The following is an 18,649-nucleotide window of genomic DNA, read 5'->3' as shown; positions in this document are numbered from 1 at the left end:
TAAATTTTATGACAGAATTTCTCCAGTGCAGTTTTTTTCTTTTTTTTAAATACAAAATTTACACATGGATAAAGTTAGTAACATGGTTTTGATTCTTCGACTCAGGACATGTTGACCTAGATTATCTGAGTCACGTAGCTCTGCAGTATTTTCTCTCGAAAACCTTTTGTTGACCATAAGCCTCCATCTCTGTGTGTGGTGAAGAAGCTTTTAGAGCTGTACTGTCCTGTCAGCCAACACAGGCACAGCTTAACATTTAATGTGTCCTCAAGGCTGGGAAAGCAGTTACTGTCTCTGACTTCCAAACACAAAACCAAACAGGCAGGAAAAAGTTGCTCTACACAGAGAGGGGGGGGGCATATAGAATTTAACTAATGAAATGGCTTGAGGACAGCACGGGAAGAGGATGAGGGGGATGGGGGGGAAGACAGGGAGATGGAAAAGAGGATGATTGTGAGAGAGAGGAAAGGGGGGAGGAGAGTCAATGAATAAAGCAGCGGCTAAAAAACAGGAATTGAAGGGGTCAGCGGCCTGACCCCCTACTTCCTGTTGTCCTCTGAACTTTTGCTGATTGGTTCCAGGACTCTGTACCACATGAGAGAGGCTGATATTTCGTTTGTGTGTGTGTGTGTGTGTGTGTTTTCTTTGATGCCATTTCTGATGTTCATTACCTGAAAACTTGACAAAGAATACTATTCCTTTCTATTATTTTATTTTTTTGAGACCCCATTCCAGCCACTGTAGAAAATGATATTCACACTTTGTAGTTGATGGCAAATTTACCTCTGAATGCCTTAAAATGGCTGATAGTGCTCTAGCTTGGATGACTCCACATGAAGAGAAGTCACATGATTTAAGGTAAATCTCTATCATAAAATATTGATATATGAATAAAACAATGGTAGGAAAAATCAACATAGTTAATAATGTTAATTGGACAATGAAAGTCATTCTGAGTTTTGGTCATTCTATAGCCGACCACATGACATTTCATGTGATAGAGCTTCTGGTGAAGCCCATCATTTTTGTGGTGGTGTTTAAGAGATTACTGCATCCCGTGAAACAGGATGTTCACCCCCGTGCCTGTTTATTCTATCTCAGTTTGCTGTCTCCCATGACTCCGTGCAGCATCGTGCTTGCGTTGACTCGCATTCTCTCTCTCTTGCTGTCTCTCTCTCTCGCTCACTCACTCTCTTGCTCTGTCTGTCTCTCTCTCCCCCTCTTTTGCTCTGTCTGTCTCTCTCACTCTCTCTCTCCCTGTCTTTCGCTCTGTCTCTCTCTCCCTCTTCTCTCTCTTGTTTGCTCTCTATCTATCTGTCTCTCCCTCTCTTTTGCTCTCTGTCTCCCTCTCCCTCTCCCTCTCTTTTGCTCTGTCTGTCTGTCTCTCTTTTGCTCTCTCTATCTGTGTGTGTGTCTCTCTCTCGCTCTCTCACTGCTGAATTGGGTCGGCAGGGTACCATCTGTCTCTGCTCCAGTGACACGTGCGCAACAAGGACAACAGAGGGAGAGAGATGAAGGGATAGATAGGGAGCGGAATGGAGGTCGACATTACATGCATGGGCCACGGTGACAGACAGTGCACTTTGAGGGTCAGCCATCGTTGTGTGCGTTATGTGTTGATGGGCTTGTGTGCGATTGTGTGAACACAGGGCATTAGGCTCTGGGAGCCCTCCAGCAGTGTGTAATCTTAGCAGGGCCCAAGTGTCCCATTGTCAGTCACTCCCCACTGTCCGTCTGTGTGCTCTCTATTCAATAGGAGTGTGCCGGTCCTGCTACTAATGCACAGGCTTCTTGTACCATGTGCTAATACAACAAGTGTACCAAAAGAATCACATTCAGTGGAGCAAAGAACCCGCCATCTTCTCATATCTTACATTTAGAATTTTAATTTGACTCAGAGGCCCCCCCCTCTCTCCCATCATCCATCCTTCTTCTCCGTATCCAAGGCAGAGTCTTAATATTCCTTTAGACATAGAATTAATCTGCTGTCGAGATGAGAATATTCAGTACTGTGAGTCTCTGTCAGTGTATCAGCGATGACATATGCACTGTGTTAGACCCAATGTTTTGTAAATCAAGACCAGGCTCTTTTTGTTTTTCATGGTTGATGAAGCGGCACGTGGACAAACACGGATCAGTGATTCTGTCCCCTACTGTTTTGTTAAGGAAATCATGGAGTGTGTGTGTGTGTGTGTGTGTGTGTGTGTGTGTGTGTGTGTGTGTGTGTGTGTGTGTGTGTGTGTATGTAAGAGAGAGAGAGAAATGCATGATTAAACGCCTGCTCCCTGTGTCTTCTCACTCGTCTCTAAGCCTTTAGTTCCAGGGTTCCCGTCCATAGCTGTGGCATGAAAAGGGTTACCGTAATCTGTTTTATTGACATCAGCAGTGAGGCTTAAAGGACACTGGGTCTGGAAACAATGCTGGGTAGCTGGGAAATGGCATGGGGGACTTGATGTGTGGGCCTCTATTTATTGAAGGTTAAATAGTGTGTGTGTGTGTGCGGGCACACTGAAGGTTATCAGAGCAGCAGAATGGAAATAGCTTCCTCTTTTTCGGCAGAGCGCCAGGTGCATTCAAGCCACGGTTCTGTCAACGCCAAGGCAATATATGTGTGTGCTTTTATTTCTTTGTGCATATCCTGTAAGAGAGAGATAGAGTGTGTGTGTGTGTGTGTGTGTGTGTGTGTATATATATATTTGTGTGTGTGTGTGTGTGTTGAATCCTCAGAACAAGACATTACATGAGGAATATGCCTGTGTAATGTGCGTATAGGCGGTTCCTGTGTCTGTGTATGTGAAAGAGGTTGAGTGAATTGAAGTTCATGTGTCAGCTGTGAGACGCGGCAGCGTTTCTGTCTGTGATGCGCCTGTGCAGCGATTAGTGCGGCGTACCCCGCCCGCTGAATCCAGAGCTCACACTCGCTGATGACCCATCTTGCTGTCAGTTCCATGCTCATTAAATGCAGTTCTACCTGGGCTGTTGCCGATCACGTCCGGTCACCGAGGAACTTGATCAGGTTAAAATGACCTCTGACCGGGTGTCCGGGTAGCGTAGCAGTCTATTCTGTTGCCTACCAACACAGGGATCACCTGTTCGAATCCCTGTGTTACCTCCGGCTTGGTGGAGCGTCCCTACAGACACAATTGGTCGTGACTGCAGGTGGGAAGCCAGACGTGGGTATGCGTCCTGGTCGCTGCACTACCACCTCCTCTGGTCAGTTAGGGTGCCTGTTCAGGGGGGAGGGGTAACTGAGGGGAATAGCGTGATCCTCCCACGCGCTACATCCCCCTGGTGAAACTCCTCACTGTCAGGTGAAAAGAAGTGGCTGGCGACTCCACATGTGTCGGAGGAGGTATGTGGTAGTTTGCAGCCCTGCCCAGATCAGCAGAGGACTGGGACGGCTCAGAAGAGTGGGGTAATTGGCCAGATACAACTGGGGAGAAAAAAAAGGAGGGGATGGGGGGAAATGACCTTTGACCTCAAGAGTGCAATTGAAACTAACTGAAATGGACCCTTTGATAGGAAAATCTCTGTGTTGGATGAGAACTTGGATGTAATCCGTGCCAACCAAGAGGGCACCTTGATCTCTCTGAACTGAGAGCGTCTGACCTACTCTCACTCACTTATAAGTCAAACCAGTCTAAGAGGGGAAAAAAAATGACGATGAAGACATTTTTGAAAATCTGAAAAAATCCCTAAAGCTGAGATGTTCACACTCAAATATAAACGCATTTTCATCCTGGCTTGCCACTGACAGCCACACCGTTGCCGCTGGTGCAGTCTAAACTGTTTCTAGTTCAAACTGTTTCTAAATCGGATGGTAATTGGCTCCCAATGGAGGATAAGTGTTGGCCTAATCGCCCACTTTAACATTTTACTGACCTGCACCGTCAGTTTTCCAGGTGTGTGTTACATCCCTGAGAATGTCCCCTGACTCTTGTGTTTTTTTTTTGTTTTTTTTTAATGCAACCCAGACATGCACAGAAAGCTCAGGCATCCATTTTGTTCTGCAACCTTCACAGCACACAGAGGTGTCTACTTTCAGTTTACATTGGGCACAAGTTTCTACAGCGGCGCATCATTGTCAGGGTCTGTATTCCTATTTTCACATGCCTGTGGTGGGACCTGACCTTGTGGGAATAATCTCTTTCTTTAGGCATGTGTGTGTGTGTGTGTGTGTGTGTGTGTGTGTGTGTGTGTGTGTGTGTGTGTGTGTGTGTGTGTATGCGCGTGTGTGCGTGCGTGGGGAAAACGAGTCACACAGCTGGAATGCTGGGCCTCTCTGTGGATGCTCGTCTCCACTCAGCACTACTCTTGTTTTTTCTTCTCTCCCTCTCTCCCTGACGACACTTGCACACACACACACACACACACACACACACACACATAAAGATGTACACACACACTTATTGTGGTCCATTTTAGACTGAGAGTTCACGTTTTTTTTTTAATCAAAAAGAAAGTCCTAGCGCTGTGAGATAATAACGAGTTCAAATTTGCCCACCCTTTCTCATCCTCATTCACACATCTCTTGTTTGGATTGCTAATAATAGTTTCTGTGTGTGTGAGTGTGTGTGTGTGTGTATTTTGGCAGGGGGGGGGGGCGAGGGGTATTGATATTCTTTCATGAAGATGCACCAAACCTTGGACTTCTTATCTTAATCAGAATCTAGTTCCCTCCCCTCAATCGATCAGTATTTGCGAACAGATGAAAGTTCATGATGGGTTTCGACATCCACTGAGATGAGAGAAACCCCTTGGAGGCAAAGCTGGAATTTAACCCTCTGTTAGCCATTTTTACTCTGGCACTGCAACTGGTTATCAATACAGGGGTAACAGGATAGTGGAATGTTTGGGGATTTTTTTTTCTCTCTCTCTCTCTCTCTCCCTCTCTCTCTCTCTCTCTTGCCCTCTCTGTCTCTCTCTCTGTTGCTCTCCCTCTGTCTGTCTGTCTGTCTCTCCCGCTCTCCCTCTCTCTGTCTCTCTCTTTCTTTATCACTTCCCAGGGTACAACAGCTCTTTTAATAATGCAGCACATCGTCCTGCTGGCCTCTCTCCGGGGAGCTCTTGTGTCGATTAGGAGGCAAAGTCTGGAAAACAGCCAAGGGTCTATTCACCGCATCACTGCACAGCTAGAGAGAGAGAGAGAGAGAGAGAGAGAGAGAGAGAGAGAGAGAGAGAGAGAGAGAGAGAGAGAGAGAGAGAGAGAGAGAGAGAGAGAGAGAGAGATGGGAAGGACTGGGTGAGAGGGCCAAGGAGGTAAAGATGGATGAAAGTGGAAGGGGCTGGAAGACAAGAAGAGAGAGGCAGCACTCATGTATAGAGATGAAGAGTGGTGAGAAAGGCTCCGTTTGCACTCGGCCACCATCTTTTCCCCCCTAAATCTCTCTGTGTGGTTTTAATAACAAAACAACAAACAGCCTTATGTTCTTTGGGCTCGCTTCCCCTCTGGACAAACTAACAATTAGGTCTTTATGAAAGCCCTCTGGATTACACAGTCTGTCAATTAGCATGTCTTGGGAAAGGCCCTGTATCACCCTCAACAAGGCTCATCGGTGTGTGTGTGTGTGTGTGTGTGCAAGGTGTCCTTGGGCAGTAAGTCACGAATGCAGAGTATTCATTTGTTTGTCTCGACTCTATTAATTGCAATCTGCCAATAGCTGCATTTTAAGACACATGTTTGTGCGCACGATTCAAGTGAGCTGAGATGGTTTCTTGTGGGTAAGGTCGCTGGAATGTCTGGATCACATTCAATAAGCCCTCATCTGGGTGCCTTGGTACATTTACGAAAAGCTCAGAAGTCTCTAATAAGGTGGTGTGGTTATCGGCACAGCCTCCTTACCCCATTCCATATCTAATTTATTTATTTCCTTTTTTTCCTTTTTTGGATTTGGTCTGGCTTTATGTATTTTATTTTAGGTTCCTGTCCTTAATTATAAGTGCAGCCCTGGTGTGTTTATGTGTCTGTCCCACAGCAGCATTTCATGCTCCGCCACATCCAGAACAAAATGGATGCCTGAGCTCACAGACTTCTGTTGTTGCCTGAAATCTGTTTTTTATGTCACTCTCCCTGGCAGTCAAGTCCCCCCCCCCAAACAGACACACATGCAGATACACAATACACACAGACATCAACCAGCACATGCCAATGCATCAACTGTACAATACTACATCTCAGGAAGCGACCTGCCTCAGCGATGCCATGCTGCACACATGCACACATTTCATGTTGCATTTTCTGTTCTCTTCACAGCAAAAACCTCCCAACAATGACTGGCGCTTCAATCAGGGACAGAGACCTGGACCTAGTGGGTGAGTTTTCTGATGCACACACACACACACACACACACACACACACACACACACACACACACACACACACACACACACACACACACACACACACACACACACACACACACACACACACACACACACACACACACACACACACAGAGTGCCCAGTGACATCAAGGACATGTCTTTGTGCTCTTTGAGATTTATTGAGGTGGAAGGGTGGAAGAGAGATAAGGTGAAGACACAGAGGAGTCGGGGGTGTGATAGTGACAACTGCAGTCATACAAATACACAGAACTCTCAGCCTGCACACCCAGATTGCAAATTACCGATTACATCAGATATCATTTCATGAAAAGGACAGAGACTCCACAGTATGAGACATCAAACCTTGGTCACGATACAACAATCTAAATCGAATTCTTAATAAAACTCTCAGATAGTCACTGTCACATACTAAGATGTGCAAATGTCAATTTATGACTACGAAGTGAGTCAGATTCCTGATGTTTGCATGCCAATGAGCAACTCTGCCTGTTTCCAGGCTCCTTTATAAAATGGCCACCACAGCTCCAACTCCCCCTTCCCTCTTCTCTCTCTCTCTCTCTCTCTCTCCCTCTCTCTCCACGAGGCTGTGTGCCATCATTCACTGCTGATGAGAAAAGAGGGCTAGAGCTAGTGGGGGATGGGAGTGTGTTTCTGGCTCTTTTTCTCTTTTGCTCTGGTTTATTTTATGGAATGGTTACGTGAAATTTATTATTGGAACATCAGTGATTGCAAATGAGATCTAAGCACATTTGTAAACCAAATAAGTGTGTGTGTGTGTGTGTCTGTGTGTGTGTATTTGTGGCTAGTCTGATTGCTGTTTGGCCCTCATTGTGTGTGTCAAACCGATGCACATGCTCTAACAGTTTCCACAACAATGATTGCACAACAAATTCCACAAGTCAAGCCTTCCCCCTGAAATTGACCATCTGGGGGTCAAGAGACTGTTTCTCCAAGTCTGGGGAATGCCACATATACATGCAAAAAAAAAACAAACTCATATTTGGAGGGGGGAAAAAAACTCGTATTTGGAGAAAAAACATCAGTGGCTGGCATTTCTGAATACCACATGTATATTATTGGAGAGAATCCATTTCCCTGGGGGGAAAATAAATGAAGAAGAAAAAAAAAAAACCTAAATTCCTATCTCTGGAATGCTTGATGGCTGTAACAGATGAAATTTTTCCAAGTGAAAACTAAAACAACGAACTTTTTTTGCAAGGCTTACTATGAACTGTAGCCAAAGGCTGACTAGTTCTTGCAGAGTGTATAACCTGTTGTGTTTTTAGTTCCTACATGCCGTACGCCACACACATTCGATGGACACCGAAGAGGGGGACAAGGTATCAACATAGAATAGATCACTGTGGTTATTTCTGCCCTTAATAGCTGATCTTGGTTTGATTTTTGCTGAGTCGCTGCTCAGTGGTGGTGTGGGAATTAGATCTGACTCCAGATCAGCTGTTGAGGGCACGGAAATGTTTAGCTAGTACGCTACAGTCAAGCGCTGTGCTGTGTTTAGATGTACCTTAGCATTAGCTTTAGCCTTAGCTTCTCTTAGTCCCTTCGACACGTTGATGGGGTTCGTTGATCGATGTGCTTAGGCCACAATGCTTGCTGTGGCATAGAAGGGATTGTGATGCATTTCACTGTGCCATGTCTTTGTAGATTTGCTCTGCAAGTGTATGTGCTACTGAATATAGCATATAGTCATCCCCCCTGAGAGCTTTTTTGTTTCTTTTCTAGAGATCTGGCTTCCCATATAGTGTTGCCTTTGTTGTATGTCTGTGACTCAAGTGATGCTTGCAGCCAGACGTTACCATATGTGGTTTTTTCATGTGATTTTTTTCGACTGCAAAACAAGGCTGCCAGGAGAGAGAGAATGGAGATGGCTGTCCAGTGATTTATCATATTAGCTGTTTGACAGAGGCTGAAAAGAAGTCTTTGAAGTAAACTTCTCACTCCAGGCTAAACACTTTGAGTTCTGAGAACCAGAAAGTGTGACATAGTTTGGCAGTTTCAGTCCAAAGTGGCATTAAAGTTAGTGTCTAGAGGATTCTGGGAGAGGTTTCCTCGTAGATAAGATGTCCGCGTTGTGCATGGTTACAGAGACATCCCTCTGGACCACAGAGTTTACCCCACAGGAAGTGATAATCCTGACCACAGGAAGTGCTTAGCACAACCCCAGGATGAGATAAAGCTGGGGAGACGCTAATTGAGATTAAACGAAGCATCTCATTTCATCTTCAACGACATAAAAGAGGCACAAAATGGCTGCCCTGCCTCCACCAAATACATTCTGACCCGGTCTGTTTCTCATTGGTTGCCTGGCACTGCATGCACATGTTTTGCCGCCTCAACCTTTCCTCTCTGGCACCTCGGCGAAAACCACTTCAGGCAGGGAGACTTGGCAACCCGTCCTAGAGCAAGTCTCTGATTTTGTGTTAAAATATTTCTCTGCCTTTTCCTTGTTCCATCTCGCCGTGTAGTTTCCAAGTCAATTCTTTCACCTTGGAGGTTTTGAACCGTTTTTAAAAAGAGACCAAAAAAGAAGCACTCACATCTTATCAACCACATGTCATAGACATTAATACAGATTCATTTCACATATGGATATACTCTCATTTGCCTGTTTTTTTCTTTCTTCTCATATCTGCAGTTCATAATAGTCAGGAAACCAGTGTCCTTTTAACCTCGTAGGTGACATTGATTTCCTCTCTGGAAATTCACACTGCACCAGAGCCTTTTATCCACAACCTCCTGGGGCTAACGGTCTGCCACCATAGGCCTTCTGGAGGGGCTACCAAGTGCTATAGTTAAATTACCAGAGTCCAACATGCACACAGTTATCCAGTTTAGAAGGGCTGAGGGATAGCGTTGAGATTCAGAGTGTCTGACAAGACTCACACGAAGATAAAATATTGAGTTTTAAAAGCTAATTGAAACAGCCACACATTTTAAAAGTTGTGGGTTCTGCTTTACCAGCCAGGAAACAGGATCAAAGTCGGGGGGGACAGTGTGACTCAGTGTTTTGTTAAAGCTATGGGAATGGCTATATGTAGGTGAGCGTAATAGATTGCAGGTCTGTTTTCGCCTTTGTTCCCCCAACATGCAAATTGGCGGCTTTAAACAAACAAGCCTTTGAAGATGAATTTGGCCCAGATGGAAATGTTCAGCACTCATTGGGCGCAGTGTGTATGCGTCTGTGTGTCTATGTGGGCAGCTGTTTCCTTTAAGTATCATTAAACATTTAATCAGATTTACTACCTAGTGCAAGTGGTCATGCTGCAGAGAATGGATGTTTTGCAGGGTGAAACCTGTAAGTGGAGGCTGTTTGGTGTGTGCTAGCTTGTTTGTGTGTGAACTAGTGTATACACACTGCACAGACACATACAGGTCTTCAGAAGCTTGTCTGTGTCTGTTTGAGTATGTACGTGTGAGAGACACACCTCGTCTTATATATATGGTACATCCTATTTGTTTTCATTGCTAAGTTTTCCTCAGGCTTTGTACCTTGCCATCAGCCGCTTGCCTTTACATAATGAAACAAACAAAGGCTCTGCAGAAAACTAAAATGGTTACCAGTTAATGACTCTTCTTCTCCCGTCCTTTTTGCTGCAGGGCAACTGGAGGACCTGAGGTTGCCATGGGAACAGGCCCCTGGCCCCAGCCCCCAACTGAAGCAGAGCAGCTCCAGGCCTTGATGGCTGCAGCAAACGGTGAATACCATACCGCTTCACCCTATCTGTCATCACTTCCTACTTTGTCTCCACCCACCCATCAGTGCTTTTGCTTTATTCTCAGCCCCTTTACATTTCAACAGTAATAGAGAATAAATAGTAAACAACAGCACTAATCCTATGCCAACACATTCAACAGTATATTCACACTTTGGTCTTCAATATACCCCAACTACGCCCATCATCCCCACCCAGACTGTCTTGGCAAGGATGGTGAGGGTGAGGGATGAGGGCATTGTTGTTTCTGCTTGGTTGGAGAGCATCTAGCCAAACTGACTCATTGATAAAACCCTCTTGGTCTGCATTGATGATTACATGCCTCATTGTCAACACACACACACACACACACACACACAAATACTGTGCTCATAGCTTGCAGTAGTGTGTTAATAGGTACCCAAATGAAAGTTCCAACAATATTCAAGCAATACACGTAGCTACCAGCAGCATCCTAGGTATAAATATTATAGTTGATATATTTAATTTAATAACATTAGCAAGCTGCAAATTTCCACTGTACACAGCAACCATGTGAAGTGTGTTATAAATGGAGGGCGAGTGACACACAGCAATAGAATTCTCCTTTAAGACTGAAAGTGAAAACCTGCTTTGTGACATCACTCCCCCCCCCCGCAATCTTCCTCTGGTGCAGTTACCACACACACACACACACACACACACACACACACACACACACACAGTGACTCATCCTTGAGCTGTTGCAATTTAAACATAGAAAAACACAAATCAAATTCCCCTTTTGAGTCAACATCTGTAACACACATAGCTGATGGGCAAATGTTTAATTTACAGACGTGGCAACAGGATAGACTCAATAACATTTGTTGCCAGTCAAATCATTGTCAAGTCATTGTTTCCATTGTTATGTCAACCACTGACACATCACCGCTCCCCTCCTAACAAACACACACCATCCCCCTTCTGGATGCTGCACCGAACATGATGTGTAGTTTTCCATCTGAATGAAGAGAGGGAAAGCCCTGCCTTGGGCATAGAGAGAACCAGTATGTCAGGGCAGATATAAGGAACAGTCCCTACTGATACAGAAGTGGAAAAAAATAGTAGATTTGCTATAAGATTCGCTATTTCAAAACCACACTGCAGCAGTGCTGTTGTTCCATATGGAAATGGTTTCAACAGTAACAATATAGTTAGCCGTTGCTTCAGCTGTTGACAGAGAAATGCAGTGAGGGTGATTGTTGTGTGTGTGTTTTATATAGGCTGAGAGGTGTAAGAGGATGGGGGAAGGGAGCATTTGTGTCTCTGCATTGCAGGGGCTGGGGGGAGAATTATGAGCCGAGCGGCTATGTCATGCACAGACAGAGCACACAGGGCAGAAAAACATGCATAAAGAAAAGCATAGAGTGCCATTATGCTAAACAAAATATCAGAGCTCCTCTCACCATTTGTTACACTGTCTTCTGTTTTGTTTGTTTCTTTCCGAGTTAAGCTCTCCGGGCTTGATTTAGCTAAGCTCGATTGAATTAGCTCTGCATAAAGCATTCATTCAGTCTGCAGGCTTAGTTTCACCAGGGCAATAAAAGATCACATCAAAAGTTCACACTTCAATGGTGTCCCTTGTTCTTCATTCATGTATGATGAATTTGCACCATCGGCTTCTTCGGCTTCCGTTCAGTTCCACCTCTAACATGATAGTTGTCTGATGAAAACATGCAAGAATCTTGTTGTTTAACAAGTTCTATCCTTCTCTCTCCTCTTTGCCCCCCCCCCTCGATCCCCCGCTCTGTCTCCCTTCTCCCGAAAAGGGAGCGAGGCGACGGCTACCCTGGGACCAGGTACCATGGGCCTGAGCACCCGCTACAGCCCCCAGTTCACCCTGCAGCATGTGCCCGACTATCGCCAGAACGTCTACATCCCTGGCAGCACAGCCACCCTCACCTCCAACCCCCAGCAGCAGCAGGCCGCCGCCCAGCAGGCCACCCAGCAGGCGCTTCCCCCACCCCAGGCCTCAGTCCAGGCCGAGCCCCCGAAGGCGGCCCAGACCCCTGCCTCCAAGAAGAAGTCCACCAAGAAGGAGAAGAAGTAGAAAGGGATAAACGGAGGGGGAGGAATGATATGCCTGGCCTGATCCAATGAGAAAATCAACCCCCCATACCCCTCTTTTAGGTATCTTACTGCTCAACTGTCAACCACATTAGCCACGGTCTAAATAATGAATGACAGCGAATCACTTTTGACCACTTGGACGATGTTGATGGTTCTTTGAAAGTGTCTTGAGGGCCTCGAAGAATTCAAATGTGTTGAAGGCTTTTGTTGATCACTATTGGAAACAGTGTTCTGCTGGAGTTCTAGTATTGCTGTTGTCATTGTTGTTGGTAAATGAGATATTTTGTGGGGTGTGGGGGGTTGCTGTAATTTTGGCTAAATCAAATGACCTTGGATTTGCTCCAGACAAAGAGATTCGGTGTAAGGAACCTTGCTGAGGTCACAAGGCTATACCCAGTGATGTATTCAGAAATGACATTTTTAATGTGTTTCATGTTGGATTTATTGTGCCCTTTCCCTGAGGTGGAAAGTCAAATTATTGTAAAGTATGCTAGATTGCCATTAGATTTCTATATAGATTCAGCCTTGCAGGACACTAAAGCATAACTCGTACGGATAAGGTTGTTTCACAGGTATTAAACACTCTTCTGCATGCTCCTTTAGGTTCAAACCACGTATAAGAGTTGCGAACTATGCATTGCAAAAGCAAAAGGAGGTAAACATCTCAAACCTCTAATCTTCCTTCTAAACGCAGGTCAAAATAATGCACATGTAGCATTTGCCTGACAGAAATCAAAATCTACTTTTGTAATGATAGTTAAAAGATAATGTTTTAATCTATTGTGATTTATATGACCTGAGCATGCAACTGCAAAGAGGGCTGGGGATGATGGGGAGGTATGGTGTGGTGTTGCGCTGTCATAGGCCATACTGTCTGTGCAGGTGGTACATCAGCAGGCATTGGCCCCTTATAGAACATCCCAGATGGGCATCCTGCTGTCCCGCACCCTCCGCTCCCCTCTCTCTCCAACCAGCTTGTGTCCTCCCTCACTCACTGCCCCACCTGGAGAGCCAAACAATAAGAAATGCACTGTTCATATTCTAAAGGCGAGATGACGTGTAGGGGTAGTAATCACTTCAGTCCTTAGGGAGACATGTAGACGTGGTAAACTTAAGTGCTTAGAAGTTTCTAGACACTTTGTAGGCCGCTAGGGCCATTGACAGAGTATTTGCTCTCGCTATCCTGAAGTGCTCATGAGATTTCATGACCTGAGACAATAACATGTTTTGTTTTCCCTTTGAGGATAATGACATGGTAAGTATAGTTGTTCATATAAGATATGAAGTCTTTCCGTTACCATCCATCTGTTTGTCAAGTCAGCGGCCAGACATCACTGCATGAAGCGGCAGCTTGCAGGCTGGGGTAAGGGGGGGTGTGGAAAGGGTGGGGTGAAGGGTACACGGTCATGGGTGGCACCATTACATTGACAAAGGGGTGGGAGAGCGACCTTGGCTCAACCCGCTGAATGTACAGAGGCACCGCCGTTGTCTCGTCCACCCCCCTAAAGTTCCTCTAATGCACTGACCCACGTAGCGGTCAACCATTCCAAGCACATCTGTCCGTTTGAGAGGAGATACCACTTCAGATGGACCAAAGGGGGTTCAGAGTTCCCCCTTGTTCATTTTAATGCTAAACTTGGGCTCTCTACCACTCACTCCACCACTCCACCCCCCCACCCCCCCGGTCCCCGCAAAGGCTCTTCCCCACTGTAAATAAACACTAGTCCTGTCGATGGTATGAGCCAGTTGTTTGTATAGTAGGGACCACGTCCAGCATTTTCAAAATAAGAGTCCCCATCCACAAGGCGTGGCTTACTACTGGAATGTGTTGCATTTGTTTTTCAAGAAAAATAAGAAAATCTCCAGGGGGGGGGAGAAAAAAAACTAAAATCTGAGATATTCTTCAGCAGTTTGTGTTGCAATGTAGTAACTAAGCACCATGGAAGCTAACTAACATTTCATTGTAAATAAATGAATTAAAGACGATAACTTTAGATGATAAGTAAACAAAGTGACTCACGTAGACTAGTTAAATTGTGATATGTGCGCATATTTTTGTGTTCATTTCCTCTCGCTACTATTTTATCACCCTGTTAAACAAAACACACAAAAAAATATATATTGGAAATGTTTCTATCCTTCTGTAGCCTCTTTTTTTGGTTCTTTTGCTGTGATTTTATCTTGTGCATTTGTGAAAGAATGCCTCTCTCTTTCTCTCTGTCCATATGAACAAATGATTATAAATATATATGTGTAAGTCCGTCCGCTGCTGAATTAATACTATTCTATCCTGCTGTATTATCTTTCTTATGAAATGCTTAGCCCCCATGCTATACCCCCCGTGTTACTCTTATTTTTATGCTAATATTTATATTGCTGTTTTATTTTCTCTTGAACACTGACATTTCAAATAAAAAGATTCTGAAATCATTTAAAAGAACCTTGTGTATCCTTAACTTTGCTCCACACTACATGCACTGGTTTTTGCAAAAATGAATATGCTACTCTGATCCTTTCATTACATTCATAATTGGAAATTGCTTGCTTGTGGAAAATAGGTGTTTAACAGTCAAAGATGTGGACGAATTCCAGTTGAGGGAATTTGGAAATGTCTCTCGAAGCTTTCGAAGTGTGACCCACATCCAGCAGCCTTCAGCACGCCCACCGTATCCCAGAATCCTCTGCTCCATCCCATTGAAGTGTCCTTGGTGGCTAGAAAACAAACTAAGGATGGAATGAGCAGAGAGCAGGAAGAAAGAAGATTAGATTCAAGGCTCCCATGTTTCCTCAGCAGACTGGAGACATGTCAGTGCTCGGAGTGAATGCGTAGACTGAGTAAACCTTTATATAACACCTGATCATCATGCAGTAGATAATGGGGAGTTTATCAGGTGACAATAAAACAGGAAAGCCCTCTCCATCTGTCGCAGTCAAACCACAATCTACAACGAGTCATGATTTTCTGCAGTGCATGACCACAGCTTGCTTGATATGTTAAACTAAATTTTAACAGTGAAATTGTCTTCAAATAGGTACCTTCAAAGTGCATGCTTACTCAAAGAAGGGTAGATAATCAGTATAATATATCTTTTTAGAGATTAGACAGTTACCTGAACTGAATACAGGTTTCTATTGCATGCGTGTTTTTTTGACAGTGGTTGCAAAAACAAACGGCGGGTCTTTGGGCGGCACGTTGCCCCAGGTTAGCACTGTCACCTCACAGCAAGAAGGTCCTGGGTTCGAACCCAGGGGTTGTCCAACCTTGGGTGTCATCCCAGGTCCTTTCTGTGTGGAGTTTGCATGTGCTCCCTGTGTCTGTGGTGGGGTTTCTCCGGGTGCACTGGTTTCCCCTATACCCCTGACTGAGGCATGGCAGGACAAACTGGAGTTGGCCCCCGGGTGCTGCACGGTGGCTGCCCACTGCTCCTAGCTACACAGCTCGGATGGGTTAAATGCAGAGCGTAAGTTCCCTACGGGGATCAATAAAGTATCTCGAAAAATAATAAAAAGACTCCAAAAAATCTGACATAAAGATAGATCAGGAAAGATGCATCCTTACTGTTGCTGATCATTTGATTTTGGGACTGCAGCCAGTTCGTTCTTGCCGGTCAGTGCACAGAAGGGCTAATTATAAAACAAAGGTGAAGCCAGAATCTACCCAGCAACTCTCTTTTTTCAGTCAGTCACAGAGAGTTAAAACAATGTCTTCACCCTGGGGACTCAACTGATTAATGCTGCTTTGGTTCAAGTCAAAATGTGAGATACTGGTCTCAAATCTGCTGTGCATGTTGTTTTTCCTGCTAATCTTCTCTTTCCTATCTAGTACAAGGGGGAAAACAATTAAAACTTTGTCAAACCATGATTTGCCTTTAAAAATAGTAAAATAGCATGGTAAATTGTCACCCCTGCAGTTATCTGCACTAACGCACCATCCTACAGGATGCACAACAAGCATCTGATGTGTATTTAAAAAATTTAAAAAAAACTCCATGATAATAAAGATTACCTAATCTCGTTTTATCTAACATTGCAGAGTTACAGTGACATAACGCAGCCTGACAGGGAGTAGGGTTTACAGTGATACAGTTCCTTCTCCTGGTGTTCATTACAGTTGAGCTTAGTTTCTCTTTGACTAGTCTGAGACCTGCTAGGACCCCATGGTTTATCTTGTCTTCTGTATGGTAGACAGACCCAGCTCTGCATGCTTACACAAGGCCTTACACAATAACAGATACACCTCTATAAATAGCCACTGGGACGTCACTAAACTAAACAGAGGGAACGGTGGTGCAGAGAGAGGGGGATGGAAGAAGGGATGTGAGTGCTGATCATGAATCAGGGGTCACGTCCTCTCTGATGCAATAGGCAATAGCCAAATATTAGGAGATATCATAACATTTAGCTCTTGCCTGGAGAAGCAAACATTATCCAAGACTCCCATCGCTGAAAGACAGAATATCAACAGAAATTGGTGAGAATAAAAACAGAATATGAGTTGTAGAATAGCAGGCACGGTTTTTATGGAAGCTTTTGAAAGGTCTCAACGGCAAAAATCTCATCTGGTGAATGATCCTCTACACAACCCTACATAACATGAACATCATACTCGAACATACAGATGCAACAGTAACACAGACAAAGCGTTCATACACAATTTATTTGCAGTTCCCATAAATCAATGATGGCCAACAATCTGAGGTTTTCCAAAATGCAGTCACAGTCAATGTTTTGTCACATACCTACGATTGTGCACCAGCCACATATCAAAAGTTAAGTACTATCTTTACAGATTGTTAGGTTTGGGTGTAAGGCTAAATGTTCAGTCAATTTTAGTCAATTTAAATCATGATCATTGCCGTATACTCACAGAAAGTTGAATCAGTTCATCTGAACAAGACATTTATTGACAGATACATTTCATCACTCATCTAAGTGACCTCTTCAGTCTCAACTGACTGCAGGTATCCCCACCCTTATAAACAATATAGTGGCATAACGACCCAACATCCACAGTTGGTTTCATATGCAAATTGCCATGACCATTAACTAGTTACAGGAATCAGCAATAAGGAATCAGGGACGGGAATCAGGAACACTTTGTCATTTCACTTCATGCAGTTGCGTCCATGAAATGAAACGAAATGCCGTTTCCCCCAGCTCACAGCAGTACAACACGAAGACAAAAACATATCCAAAAACTACAAGAACACACATATCCAAACTAACACATATATCCAAACTAAATATACAATGACCATGTGTACTAGTCACAGAGGATTTGGGAATGTTTGCAATCACAGCATTGTAAGATGGTGACAGATGTACTCTTAGGTCCCCCCTCAGTTCAGGGATGGTCGCTCCCCCTTCACATAGATGTCCTCTTTGACTCCCTGTTCAAACCAGCATTCCTCACCCTTGAAAGAGTGGCCATTGGTCTGTAGATGGGTGTAGACTGCAAGAGTCCTGGCCTGATGCATTAGCGCCATCCTCTTGGCCAGCATCTGTTTGGTTTCACCAATGTACAAGTCACAGCAATCTGACTTCTTACCTGGGTTGCAATCTCGGGAATGGTTGCAATCTTACAATGCTGTGATTGCAACCATACCCAAATCCTCTGTGAATAGTACACATGGCCATTGAAACTAGTTAATGGTCACAGCAATTTGCACATGAAACTGATAGTTGTTTTCGGTCATTATGCCACTGTATTGTTTATAAAGGTGGGGATACCTGCAGTCAGTTGAGACTGAAGAGGTCACTTAGACGAGTGATGAAATGTTTCTCTCTCAATAAATGTGTCCAGATGAACGGATTTACCTTCCGTGATTTTCTTACCTGGATAATTGAGCATGCATAAAGACATTGCCGTATACTGTGCATCTTTCGGGGATTTTCCCCCTTCCAACAGCTCATTTCTATCCATTCCATCCATTTTCTGAACTGCTTATCCTACCCTCAGGGTGGCTCCAATAACTGTTTCCTGTAATTGGTCAACACCACCATGTGATTTACTGTATTTTTGAGCTATGTGGTCCACTTGTTCCTGCTTTAGCATTTTTGAACAAACACAGGTCGCTTTGACCAGATGAAAATTCCTTGTTCCCACAACATTGACCGCTGAAAATGGGATTTATAGGGATTCATAGTAGCAGAATGGCTACTAAACATTTCATATGTTGTTGACAGAATATTCACAATTTGGGAAATGTGAATAAGACATGGATGTGTTTTGTCTGTGAGACTGGGTTATAAAAATGACATCCAGTGTCCTGTCACTACACATCAACACAACCACAGATTCATGAATCCAAAATAGCCGACTACTCTACCCTTCCTCTCCCAGCGTCACCGGTTACCATGGAAGCCTTTATCCCCGGTGTTACATGCATTTTTATGCTTAGTTCTCAGCATCTTCATTTGCATATTGCATTTGCATATCACATTTTCATTTGGAGTGATGAAGAAGGACAGGATTAGGA

The 18,649-nt window shown here is 44.3% G+C and overlaps 1 protein-coding gene across 5 annotated transcripts in view; it reads left to right on the top strand.

The window, feature by feature from the left end:
- LOC130122884 (protocadherin gamma-A11-like) overlaps positions 1–14,597 on the top strand; it is a 311,235-nt gene extending 296,638 nt beyond the window's left edge. For all 5 annotated transcript variants that reach the window (XM_056292059.1, XM_056292209.1, XM_056292140.1 and 2 more), the window contains exons 2-4: positions 6,254–6,312; positions 9,964–10,061; positions 11,870–14,597. In XM_056292059.1, the coding sequence (XP_056148034.1) occupies positions 6,254–6,312; positions 9,964–10,061; positions 11,870–12,150 (438 nt within the window). In that variant the 3' untranslated portion in view covers positions 12,151–14,597. The remainder of the gene's footprint in view (positions 1–6,253; positions 6,313–9,963; positions 10,062–11,869) is intronic.
- Positions 14,598–18,649: the final 4,052 nt, after the last annotated feature.

Source organism: Lampris incognitus, chromosome 1 (assembly GCF_029633865.1).
Source record: "Lampris incognitus isolate fLamInc1 chromosome 1, fLamInc1.hap2, whole genome shotgun sequence".
NCBI classification, from domain to species: domain Eukaryota; kingdom Metazoa; phylum Chordata; class Actinopteri; order Lampriformes; family Lampridae; genus Lampris; species Lampris incognitus.
The sequence above is the reverse complement of the archived record's forward strand: the minus strand, read 5'-3'. Positions and strand labels throughout refer to the sequence as shown.